The sequence below is a fragment of the Pundamilia nyererei genome, unplaced genomic scaffold (genome assembly GCF_000239375.1).
Source record: "Pundamilia nyererei isolate P.nyererei 1_Seehausen unplaced genomic scaffold, PunNye1.0 scaffold00204, whole genome shotgun sequence".
NCBI classification, from domain to species: domain Eukaryota; kingdom Metazoa; phylum Chordata; class Actinopteri; order Cichliformes; family Cichlidae; genus Pundamilia; species Pundamilia nyererei.
In genome coordinates this window covers 404,201-417,023 of record NW_005187605.1, presented here as the reverse complement: position 1 = coordinate 417,023, position 12,823 = coordinate 404,201, and the positions used below count along the sequence as shown (strand labels likewise).

General features: G+C 39.6%; 1 protein-coding gene across 4 annotated transcripts in view; it reads left to right on the top strand.

The window, feature by feature from the left end:
• ankrd6b (ankyrin repeat domain 6b) overlaps window positions 1-12,823 on the top strand; it is a 68,335-nt gene that overhangs the window by 14,048 nt on the left and 41,464 nt on the right. For 2 of the 4 annotated variants that reach the window (XM_005747772.2, XM_005747771.2), the window contains exon 2: window positions 7,831-8,181. In XM_005747772.2, coding sequence (XP_005747829.1) covers window positions 8,056-8,181 — 126 coding nt within the window. In that variant the 5' untranslated portion in view covers window positions 7,831-8,055. Of the gene's footprint in view, window positions 1-7,830; window positions 8,182-12,823 lie in introns of those variants that run through there. The other 2 variants (XM_005747770.2, XM_005747769.2) reach the window with 1 other exon arrangement.

Here is a 12,823-nt window from a genome sequence, read left to right as displayed (position 1 = left end):
GTGTGGTAAGCTAATAGGCAGAATGCTACAGGCATAGCTCTAAAGAATGTAGCCTGATGGGCAATGTAGTCCGTGCTGCAGGGAGAATGGACTGCCGTACCCGTAATGTGTCTGTGAGCGAGGGAGGGAGAAAAAGGAAAAGTACGAGCTGTCACCGAGCAAAAACGGGAGCTGGAAGCATGTAAATATAATAATAACCACTGCAGCCAAAAAGAGTGCCTGACGAGCCCAGCTGTAAGTAAGCTATTAAGACTCGACTGTACACAGTGTTCGTGTTTTCCTCCGAAACAATAAGTTCCGTTGGAGCAGCCTTTCAACGCCTCTCTCTGTCTCTCGCTAGCAAACTTGACCCAGACAACAAAGTAAAGGTAGTTTTCGGCTACAAGCCCGACACGGAACCCGACGTATTAGCCAGAGGTCCCTTTACTATGGTTCAGAGCCGCGAACCTTCAGTAATAGTAATAAATCACATTCATGTAGTTGTAAACAGCATGATAATATATTAAGTAATCCAAAGTATTCAGAATACGTTACTCCCATTGAGTAACGTAACGGAATACGTTACAGAATACATTTTGGGGCATGTATTCTGTAATCTGTAATGGAATACATTTTAAAAGTAACCTTCCCAACACTGCGTATAGGGATATGACCAAAATCTCATATCCCGATATAAGAATTCTATCGTCCCGATAACGATATAAATCACAAAAATGTAACGTTTTCTGTAAATTCTGTCAATCTCGGGCAGCTCGACTTGCGGGAAGTGTTTCCAGCTGGGCGTCATGTACCTGGAGTCGAGTGTTTTAACCGATGCATGAAACGATACATTTTTAGACATAAGTTGTAACGGCCGCCGTTTTCTTTGTGAGTATTTATTACACGGCGTGCTGCTGGGAAAAGCCTGTTCTAACGTTTGAGTCTAAAGTTTATTTTTTAGCTCTTTTTTTTTTTTTTTTACTTCTCATCCGTAAATAATCTTCTCTTTCACGTGATTCAGTTTATTTTGAAAAGTCTCAATAGGATCTTGAGCTTTATTGTGAAAGGTTTATGTGCAACATAAACAAACGGACATGCGATGGTGTTACCGTCGTTGTTGCTAACGACAACACATAAAAACGGGCGCTTGTCCGTCTGTAGTGTGGTTAAAGAGAGAACTTTAAGAAATTAATATAGCCACTACAGTGACCATCAAAACGATGAAAAAATATTGCCGTAAACACTTTATTTTGCAACACCACGAAACAAACGATAGCATAAAATGAAACGATAGACGTTTTTATATCGTCATCCGATATATATCGTTATATTGAGCAGCCCTATATGCGTATGAAGGCAGACAAAAGAATACTTTTGGCAATATAGTGTATATTAGGTATATTACAAAAAGAAAGGATATTTTGTTTTTCATACTTTGATGAGAATCCTTTGGCCTCAATGACTGCCTTAGTCTAGAGCTCAAATGAATATCACGAGATGCTGTATTTCTTTTCTTGAGATAACCTGCTAGGCGTTTACTGCTGCCACCTTCAGTTGCTGCTTTTTGTGGCTTTCTTTGTATTCTGTTTTGTATTGATTTGTTTATTTGGGATCAGGTGACTGACTTTGCTATAAAGAATATCTCATTTCTTTACCTTAAAAAACTCTTGTTTAGTTTAATGTATGTGACTGGTATGTGTGCTTCTTGTGTACAAACATTGACAACCACAAGACAAAGAAAAAGGCTGCATAGATTAAAATAACCCTATTGCATATGAGAAATGTTGTGCAGGATAGGAAAAATAGAAATGGTCTGTCAAAATCTAGTAAAAGGTCTGGTATAAAGAATGGCGTCTGTGTCATGATCGCGGTCCACCTATTGGTAATCCAGGCTATATAGTATCTGTGTATTGAAAGCTCATGCAGAGCACCATGGGACTCCACAGATGTACTTTACAGATATGAGCACTCACAGAAGCATAACACATGACCTAAATACTATAATGGCGAATGTTCAGCGGGCAGTGTTGTGGCTCAGAGCACAAGTTCATTTTTGTATGTTTATGATCCGCCTCATTGCACAAAGGTAATACAGCTAGAGTTTTTGATGTTTTCACCTTCAGAGTCAGAGAGTCTCAAAGTGCTATTTCTATTTAATAAGCTAAATGTGCAGGCTGTAATCTCTTTTTGTAATTTTCTAAGTTGAGAGTGCGACAGGTGAAAGCAAAACTGAACATGACGCACACCAGACAGGAGGCTATTGAAGAAAAACAGGAAGTACAGGGAACACACACATTGACACACAGACTGATGGAACCCAGGGAACAGAGGAAGGAGAGAGAGAGCGAGGGACGAGAGAAACCAGACACACACACATCCAGAGACATGACTGGGCAAACAGGGAACTAGACAAACACGAAGACAATACTGACCTAACTGGGTGAATGCTGAGGGAAGGACACAGAGACAAGACAAAGACGTGAACAGGACCAAATAACAACTTGGACGAGAAATACTGAAGAAACTCAAACTAAACTAGGAAACATAAAATACACAGAGAACTCCAGAACACAGTAAATTATTGTAATATTGTGTACTTATTTATTACATTTAAATTAAATAATCAAAACATAAATAATGGGCCTTATGTGGCATTAACCCGTAGTGACACACACTAGATGACCCTGTGCAGTCCCTTCCCCGAGGCCTCCAGCTATCACTACTGCTATTCTTTTAATCATCTCATTTTGGGTTCCTGACATCCGTCTCACTCACATGTCGCAGTTTACTTCATCATTGCCGCCTTTAAGAACCTTTTTGCTTGATTAAGCAACTTTTCATACCCCATTAGTAATGTAATCAATAAACAGTATTAACAATTGTAAAACAGAAATAACATACAAACATTTATTCATAATACAGGCATTACATCTCTTTTAATAATTTTCCCTTTTCAACTTAAGAAATTCAGCTTGCATGGATTGTGCATGAGAAGGATGTTTTTTTCTGGAGTGAGCAGGTTGCAGGTTTTCCTCCCCTGACCCCTGTGAAAAGTGAGGGCTTGGCATTTCTTGTTTTTTGTACTCAGTTTTGAGTTCCTACAAGTTTGCACAAAAGCTTTGTTGTCTAGCTGTGAGCGAAGAGCCTCACTGTGACTGCCAAGGCTTCTTTGTGTGCATGGGTCTCTGGCTGAACAGACTCTTTAGCAGAATCAACAGGAATGTGGTCTGGGAGAGAATTCCCCCCTTTTTTAATTCAGTTTCACCTGGCAGCAGGGAGCCATTCAAATGTTACTATGGTGCATTGGCACTCTTTTCAGCCTCTGTCAATCAGCCTCCGAGAGTAGTGACATAGGCCTGTGAGCTTTCTTTGCCATTCCACCGTTTGTGTGATCTTATTTTAATTTTTTGGGGAAGTTTCAAGGAAACTTTCAAACCTCCAAGTCTTATAACAGACTGCATGGTTTCTACAAATCTATGTTGCTTATGGCAGCGGTCCCCAAACTTTTTTGCGCCATGGGCCGGCTTAATGTCAAACAATATTTTCACGGACCAGCCTTTAAGGTGTTGCGGATAAATACAACAGAATAAAATGATACGACCAAGACAAAAACTGTGGTATTTTGTAAATATAATAACAAACGCAAATTCACTGTGTAATTGTGTAACTTTATTAGTAGCGTCCTCCTGAAATGTGCCAACTAAACCTAGAGTAACAGCCTCCTCTCTGCCCCTTAATGCTCTCTGGTTGCTGTGGTAACACATAAATATTTCTTTCAAAATAAGACACACAACTACACCACGGGAAAAGACCCAGGGAAACCAAGTTAGCAATAAAAACCCTGAAAACCATAAATTTCACACCTAAGCCTCAACTCTCACAGCCTGGTACCAAACGACTCACGGACCGGTACCAGTACGTGGCCAGGGGGGTTGGGGACCACTGGATTATGGGTTATCAGTATTACTGACTAGATGGAGATTTTGGGTATAAGTCCTGCTATGTTAAAGAGAAGCATCTCATGGTCATGTCAAAATTCCTACTCACTCCCATCTACATCTAGAAAAAACAACAGACGCATTTTGAGCAGAATCAGGCAGATGCCTACAGATAATTAAGCCATTTTCTGTCCCTCTTACTGACCACCTCCCCAGCAGACATCTAACTGATAGTCATCACAGTGCTGTAAAAGGTCCTTTGCAATGTTCTGCACGCCCCAAACGACCTCAGCTTGTCCAGCCGATAGGGCCAACTTTGCCCCGTCTTTTACAGAGTATGAGTGTTATGTGACCAGTTCACTTTATTGGATTTCGTATTGTATTTGAAGTGCAAAATATAGAGGGTAAAGAGAAAGAGAGGGAGCAATGTTCCCTGAGGGGCCCCGTGCTGCATACCACCACCTCACAGACATAGTCCTTAATGTACTGTGGTTTGTTGGTAAGGAAGTCGATTGACACAGTCATTGTTTTTGCAGACTTTTCTTTCCTGTCTTCAATTAGGATAGAGTTTATTCATTAGGTAGATCAGAACTCCATCATATAGAAAATCTGTTGAGGGAATTTAACCTTTGAGTTCCAAAGCAGCATACAAGAAACATAAAGGATTTAGTGTCTCTGTAAAGAGGAGTAGGCCAAAATCTCTCCTTGGCTGTGTGCAAATCTGGTGACTAAGAACAAGAAAAATCTTACCGTTGCGCCACAATGTTTTACTTGAGGATCAAATAGTTATTTCCCTCATGGACATCTACATCAATTTGTAACTTTAATTGAATGTGTTTTTCTGGATTTTTGGTTGTTACTCCATCTCTCAATTATTGGAAACTACCATAAATATGAGAGATTTTAGCAATTTCTTTGTAAATGAGCAAACTTACAAGTACAGTAGGGGATCAAAAAATGATTTCTCCCACTGTATCGACATGTCATAGCCTGAGGGACAGCGAATGACCCAATTATACACACAAACATGCATTTTAAAAAGATATCATACACATTAAATAACTTATAGGTGCCCAGTTGTGCAAAGGTTTAGTGATATTAAAACTAATGATGTCAGGTGGAATGAACTGGCAAAAGAAAGCTATGTACCGCCATATTTTATGTGTGAGTTAGGCTAAAAAGTTAGTGTCTCTCTTCTCTGGATTTAGCCATGCAGGCCTGTGGTGCATCGGTCCTGTTGATCTCTTCTGTGCCATGTTATCTCATTCTCTGCTGTTTCCTGTAATGGAAAAAAGAAATAAAATAGGACTGTCATCATAGATAGACTTCAGGAATCAGATGGACCATGCCTCTTCCTCTGTGGAATAGAGCTGTACAATCAGTGCTGAGTGGAAATGCTGTTTTACTCTCTCTCACTTCCTGTCTAAAACGTAGGTTACAAGCTTGTATATTGCTTTTATGATGTCCATGTAAAAAGAAATCATCACAAAGTGCAATAATTTTACTGATCATGTTTCTTTGTGTAGTGATACATTTCTCTGTTGTTGAGGTTAAGGTTACAAAGATTTTTTTTTATATTTGTTGTCATCTCCAACATGTCATTTCTTGTGCCACCTGTAGCACAGAAAAACGTTCTGGCTTCCAGGGTTTGCTGTTCTCTTATGATTGCATGGACAGCTTAACTTTAAGAGGCCAATAAGTGACAAAAGAAAACCTTCAAACAAGTTATGACTGTTAACATTGCATTGTTTGTCCACCAGAAGGCAACGTCTCTGTTGCTGTTTAAGCAAATACAACAATCAGCTGACCTGAGCAGAGTTGGCTTGCAAAGAAGTAAATAACTACATGTAACAAACATTGAAATGTTGTAGCAATCTGTTTGTTGTGTATGACAGAAAGAAAAAAAGTTTGGAAGATCAGATTTTTAAATTAGACACAGAAAGACATGAGACGTGTGATACAAAATGTTGGTGTTTTCTCCCCCTTTTTTCGCCCTTTCCCCTTTCGACCCAAAGTGCTTGCTCATAGAGGGTCATATGATTGTTGGGTTTTTCTCTGTATGTATTATTGTAGGGTCTACCTCACAATATAAAGTGCCTTGAGACAACTGTTGCTGTGATTTGGCGCTGTGTAAATAAAATTGAATTGAATTGGCTGGCTGTTAATTTGTGGTTTGCTTGTTAGACCTTGTGAATTATGCTTGTTGCAGCTCTGACTTAAGCTCCGATAAACACCTCACAGATGATATGATATAATTTTCTACCAGAGGACAGAGTTTATGCAAGGGCAAAAGCCTATAGCATAGGATTAGGAATTTTAGGTTTCTGACCCAATTCATATTCCAAACAATTCAATTCTGTGTTGTTTTTATATTTACTTCACCACCAGCACCAGCCATTAGTAGGACAAATTTGGCTTAGAGACAGTTAACAGTAAAGTTTCAATTTGGAGGCATTTACTAAAACACTTGTATTTGTACGTTGTTTATGACATGACTGACATGACTAAAATCATCAAATAACATCTCATTGGCATAACTCTCTCGCTTGTTCATTTACTTTCTCTCTTATCATGTTTGGTCAGAAACATTGAATAATGTAGAAGCTAGAGGGATGTTGGTTTAGTGAAACATCTGCTTGCAGTAACATAGCATTTTGTCATCAACTCAGTTGTTATTTCGCTTGAGTTTTCTCTTATCACCTTCAAACACGTGTGTGCAAGGAGGAACAAGGAGAGTAAGTAGTATGACTTTAAATGACAGCAGCATAATGACTCAAATGACTTTCGTTTAATTTATGTCTGGCATGTTGCCATTTATTTTACTAGTAAAGAGCAGTAAATTTATGTTATTTAATGTATTTGTTATATTTGATTTTACAGAGTTTTGCAGCTGCTTAAGTTGAGACTGGTCTTGGCTTACACATAAAATTATTTCCAAACTCTTCCTTACAGTAAGGACTGTAGCTTATTTATTTGACATTGATATTAAATCTGTACTTGGTATTTGTAATACCAAGCCAAGGTATTAGTATTGGATTGTTTTTATAGGAATCCACCAAGCCTCCATTGCTCACCTTCAGCTTGTGCAAAACGCTGCTGCTCAATTTTTTTTTATCTAGTGCAAGCAAGCGGGAGCACATCACTCAGATTTTAGCTTCAAGTGTTTTACCAGTCCATTTTAAAATTGTTTTATTTGTCTTTAAGTCTCTCTAATGGTTGTGCCCCATTTTATCTGTCTGAACCGCTGCGCCCACATGTCCTGTCTCTTGCTCTCAGGTCAGCAGACCAGATCCTTTTGCTTGGTACAAAAATGCAACACAAACTCAGAGGTGACAGAACTTTTGCAGTTGCAGCCGCAAAATTATGGAATTATTTACCATTGTACATTGGGCAGGCTGTTTCGAAATGACGTTTAAAAACACAGTTTTACTCCCTGACTTTGACCCAGTGTAAGGTGTTGACTGTGTTTTTTAGCTACTTTTTATGTCCTTTTTTATTGTTTAATCTCTACAGCTCTTTTGTGTTTCTATATCTTTTACCTTCTTTTTATGTAAAATATGGTATGGATCAGTGCAGCCCTATTTAATTTTTTTAAATCAGATTTATTGTGTGACTTTCTTTCCAGTGACATATGTAAAGAAAGTTAATTTAAGTAATGTTTGAAAACTTAAATATTCATTTAGTTTACAGCTGTTTGAGCTAGTTTCAGTGTGTATTAAGGGCTTGCTTCTCAGCAAACCAGTCATTAAATTATCAAATTTGACCCCTGTTTTGGGGTTTTACGCTCTCACTAGATTATTTCTGTTCAACTCACTTGATTCTACCAGAAATGTACATAGGCCAAGAAACCTGAAGAATAGTGGTGTCACTGTCTGGTTTTCCTGGTTGATAACCTGCTATGGCTTGTTTCCAGTTCTCTTCCAAACAGCTGTCAGGATGAAGAGGAGGAACCCTGGTAGTGTGAAGAGGTTGTAGAACAAAACAAAAGAACAGAAGAATAAACTGCATCCTCTTGGGCTCTTCTTTGGGACTTCTGTCTGCACTGGCGCTCACTATGAGTTGGAGCATGTCATAGCCCATTTCTACAGCTGCTTTTTGGAGACAGCAGCAACCACAACTGGAGACAGCACCCTGCTTCATGAACCAGCGGGATGCAGCGGAGGTCCTCGCACTCTCCGAGCGCCTCCTCGTAGCTTCACACAAAGGACAAGTTGACAGTGTGGTCCAGCTTATCAACAAAGGCGCAAAAGTAGCCGTTACCAAGGTAAGTGATACAATTATGTACACTACCAGTCAAAAGTTTGGACACAGGACTATTTACATTGTAGATTCTCACTGAAGGCATCAAGACCACGAATGAACACATATGGAATTATGTAGTAAACAAAAAAGTGTGACATAACTCAAAACATGTTTTATATTTTGGATTCTTCAAAATAGCAACCCTTTGCTTTGATTACTACTTTGCACACTCTTGGCATTCTCTCGATGAGCTTCATGAGGTCGTCACCTGAAATGGTTTTCCAACAGTCTTGAAGGAGTTCCCAGAGACGCTGAGCACTTGTTGGCCCTTTTGCCTTCACTCTGCAGTCCGTATAATCCCAAACCGTCTTGATTGGTTTTAGGTCTGGAGACTGTAGAGGCCATGGTGCAGCACTCAATCACTCTCCTTCTTGGTCAAATAGCCCTTGCACAGCCTGGAGGTGTGTTTGGGCTCATTGTCCTGTTGAAAAATAAATGATGGTTCAACTGGATGGGATGGCATGTTGCTACAGGATGCTGTGGTAGTCATGCTGGTTAATATGCCTTCAGTTTTGAATAAATCTCCAACAGTGTCACTAGCAACACACCCCCACACCATCACACCTCCTCCTCCATGCTTTACTGTGGGAACCATGCATCCCCTTTTCTGCTTTGCAGAAAGACACGCGGGTGGAACCAAAGGTCTCAAATTCATACTCATCAGTCCACAGTACAGATTTCCACTGGTCTAATATCCATTTCTCATATCTCTTTGCCCAAACAAATCTCTTCTGCTTGTTGCTTTTCCTTAGTCGTAGTTTCTTAGCAGCTATTTGACCATAATAGCCTGATTCACGCAGTCGCCTCTGAACAGTTGATGTAGAGATGTGTCTGCTACTGGAACTGTGTGTGGCATTTCTCTGGGCTCTAATCTGAGGTGCTGTTAACTTACGATTTCTGAGGCAGGTGACTCGGATGAATTTATCCTCAGCAGCAGAGGTGACTGTTGGTTTTCATTTCCTGGGGCACTCTTCGTGTGAGCCAGTGTTGTTGTAGCGCCTGATGATTTTTACGACTGCACTTGGGGACATATTCAAGTTTTTGCAGTTTCCCAGACTGACTGACCTGTTCTTAAAGTAATGATGGACTGTTGTTTCTTTTTACTTAGCTGATTGTTGTCAAATATGGATGTCAGCTGTGTACCAAACTGACTTCTACACAATACAACTGATGATCCCAACCCCATTAAGAAGGCAAAAAATTCCACCAACGAACCCTGACAAAGCACACCTGTGAAGTGAAAACCATTTCAGGTGACTCCATCATGAAGCTCATTGAGAGAAGGTCAAGGGTTTGCAGCGCTATCAACAATCCCAAGGGTACTTTGGGGAATGTAAAATATAAGACATATTTAGAGTTATTTATAAATTTTTCTTTTCTACGTAATTCCATATATCTTGCTTCATATATTTGATGTCTTTAGTTTGTATCTACAATGTAGAAAGTAGTAAAAACTAAAGAAAAACCATTAAATTAGAAAGTGTGTCCAAACTTTTGACTGGTAGTGTACTTAAATACTACTTTTGCTATTGTACTCTTACACACTGACGCAGTACTTTGTTCTATGCCTTTAAGTGCTTTCTGTCACACACAAAGATTTAAAAGAAATTTGACATGCAAATTCAAAGAACCAGGGGTCACAACCATTAATTTTCCAAATAATCTGATTAAACCTGAATTAAACCTACACCTAAACTTACCACTAGGGCTGAGAATCGCAAGGTTACTTAGATGACAATTTGATCAGTCTACAGAGCAATTTATCTTGACAGCTATAAGTCAAACTGTCATCTTCATCCACCATTTACAAATGGTGCAAGCCTGCAATTTCTTCTAGTTTGTTCATCAGGTTGAATTTCAATTTTTTTTTCCCAACAATTCATTTTTTGGAGAGGTATTTGTTTTGCAAAAACCTGCAAAACAAATGTTTTTGTCAGCCTCAAGTACTTCAGCTTGAAAACGAACTGACAAAAAATGTTAAATCGTTTTGTTAAGGTATAACAAGGCGCTTGAAAGAAATGGTTCAATCTGGGAACATGAAAGGTGGGATGTATTCTAAGGCAAGCAGAATGTTTTACTCAGACAGTAGTGGGGCTGGTAATGGAGTTGATCACGTAGTGGCCAGTGTAACTTGCAGACAACCAAACTTTCAGTCCTTGGATGGTAACAGGGAGCTCTAGATTGCTGCTCATTCTATTCAGCAGTGCAGAGAAGTGCTATTCAGTTATATTTTCAAATCCATCTGCATCTGTGCAGGGGCTGCTGCACAGATGGTGTGACCAAATCCTTTTCCTGAGCTGGGACTAATGAATGCTGGTAAGCTAAGGATATCTCAAATGGGAAGAGTTCTGTACCAGATAACATTAGTGAGTTGTGACCATACGCTATCCAAGATAAGTTTAAACTCCAGGAAGACAGAATAATAGTGGACCTATTAACTATGGAGACCATTTGATTTGAATCAAAGGTGAAATCAAATAGACCAATACGGCAAGGCCGGGATGGTCCATTTGGTAAAGTAAATCCGTTGGGCATCTTTCTTTGCCTTTACACAATAATTCTGATGGCAAAAGAACCAAACGGGACAGGCAAAAAACAAACAAACAAAAAAACAAACTATGGAGACCAGTAATATCTCTACATAAGGAGGTAAGCAAGTGACAAAATCTAATCAAAACCTGCAACACCTGCTGGATAAGATGGTTATTTCCCAGTGTGAAGTCCTAACATTAAGGCCTTCCAGTTACCCCCTTCCACAAAGGTTAGCCTGACTTTCAGCAGGTTGCATTTTCCAATATCATAATTACATGGAACAGGTGTTAGAAGCCGGGAAAAGTAACTATAGGGGCAAAGCTTACTTTCTTGTCCTGAATATTGGAACAGGACTGGACTGACATCGGAGTCTAGAGGCATTTAACTCCACAATGAACTAAAGTTTGGGGTTGGGTTAGACCAGGATGGGTGCTGGTGTGAAACGCTCCTTAAATTGACGGAAGGCAATGTCGATTTCTGTGGACTGAGAGATGGGAACTTTGGGAGAGATGAGTTTGGTGAGTGCAGTATCTGTCTGAGTGAAGTTATGGAGGGCTCTTCCGTAAAAGCTGACAAAACCTAAGAAGTGCTGAAGTTGCTTCTGGGTGGTTGGTAGTGGCCACTCATCCATAGCCTTGGTCTTCTCCAGGTCTGTCTTCACCTGCATCAACACATATTCCAAAAATGTTACACATGAAATTTTCACTTTTCAGTTTTCATGTACAGCCTTTGGGGGACTTGGTTTATATGACAGCAGTGTTTACTGAGAGATTTGAACAAGACCTAAATATTGTCAAGATATATGAAAGCAAACATGTCCAAGAAATAACTTAACACATGGTTTTTAAGAGCCATGTTAGTCAAACCAAAAGACATCAGTAAATACCCAAACTGTCCTAGGGGAGTGTTAAAAACAGTTTTCCACCCATCATTCTGTGAGTCTAAGCAGGTGGTAGGCAAGTCCAGTTTTATGAAAATGTTGGCTCTGTGTAATGGTTTGAATGCTGAGCTGATGAGAGGGAGTGGGTATTTATTTTTAATGGTGATCTGCTCTGATTAACTCCATGTTAATCTATACAAGGTCTTAAGCTTATTTTACACTTGTACCTACTCGGCTTGACTCGACTCAAGCTGAGATGGTATACCTTCTGCTAAGTCTATGGCTTGTTGTTAGACTTGGGGACCACGATCTTGGATTTTGTGCAGCCATTTCCTTCACTTTTGGGTTTCAAAAATGTTGGTTTTTGATTTCTATATAGGAATCACACTCACGAATCATCGAGTAACGCGATTGACTGGGCAATTTATGGCATGGAGTCTGTTGACGTCACATTTTTGGATGGACTCAATTCACTTGGAACCTATCAGAACAGGTGCTAAAAAAGTACCTGGTACCAAGTGGTACCCCTTAATGGAAAACCCTAAAAACCCAGTCGAATCAAGTTGAGTCAGGCGAAGTTGAGCCAAGTAGGTACAAGTGGAAAAAGGTATCAGTGTCATGTTTTTTGGTTTGGCAATAAAAAAAACCCTAACAGTAACCAGAGCAGAAGATGGCTGGATGATTCTTGCTGCTAAGCATTTCCGTGTATTTTTCCATGGCCTCTCTTTCTGGCTGAGAGAGGTTGTATAAACTACTGGTGGGTAGTGTGACTCCTGGTAGAAGGTTGATGGCACAGTCAAATGGGCAGTGTGGCGGCAGAGACAGAACTTTGTCCTTACTGAACACCAGATGTAGATCATGGTATTCCTTTGAGACTGAGAAAATACAAAGCAGCAAGTGCTCATGGTGGTTCTGTCTTGGGTAGGACTATAACGATTCATCAAGTAATTAGAATATTTTGATTTAAAAAAAAATTGGACACAAATGTTTTGCTTTGATGCATAGTTTAACACATGGCTCTGTAGTGCATCGATTTGTTTAACAATCATGAACATTTCACCTACATTTGCACCTAAAAACAGACCTTCAATATAAATATTTAGGAGCAGCAAGTGAATAAAAAGTCTGACAATGTTAAGCCCACATAACCAAACACAAAACAAAAACACTGATAGCACAACAGCAGCAGTGC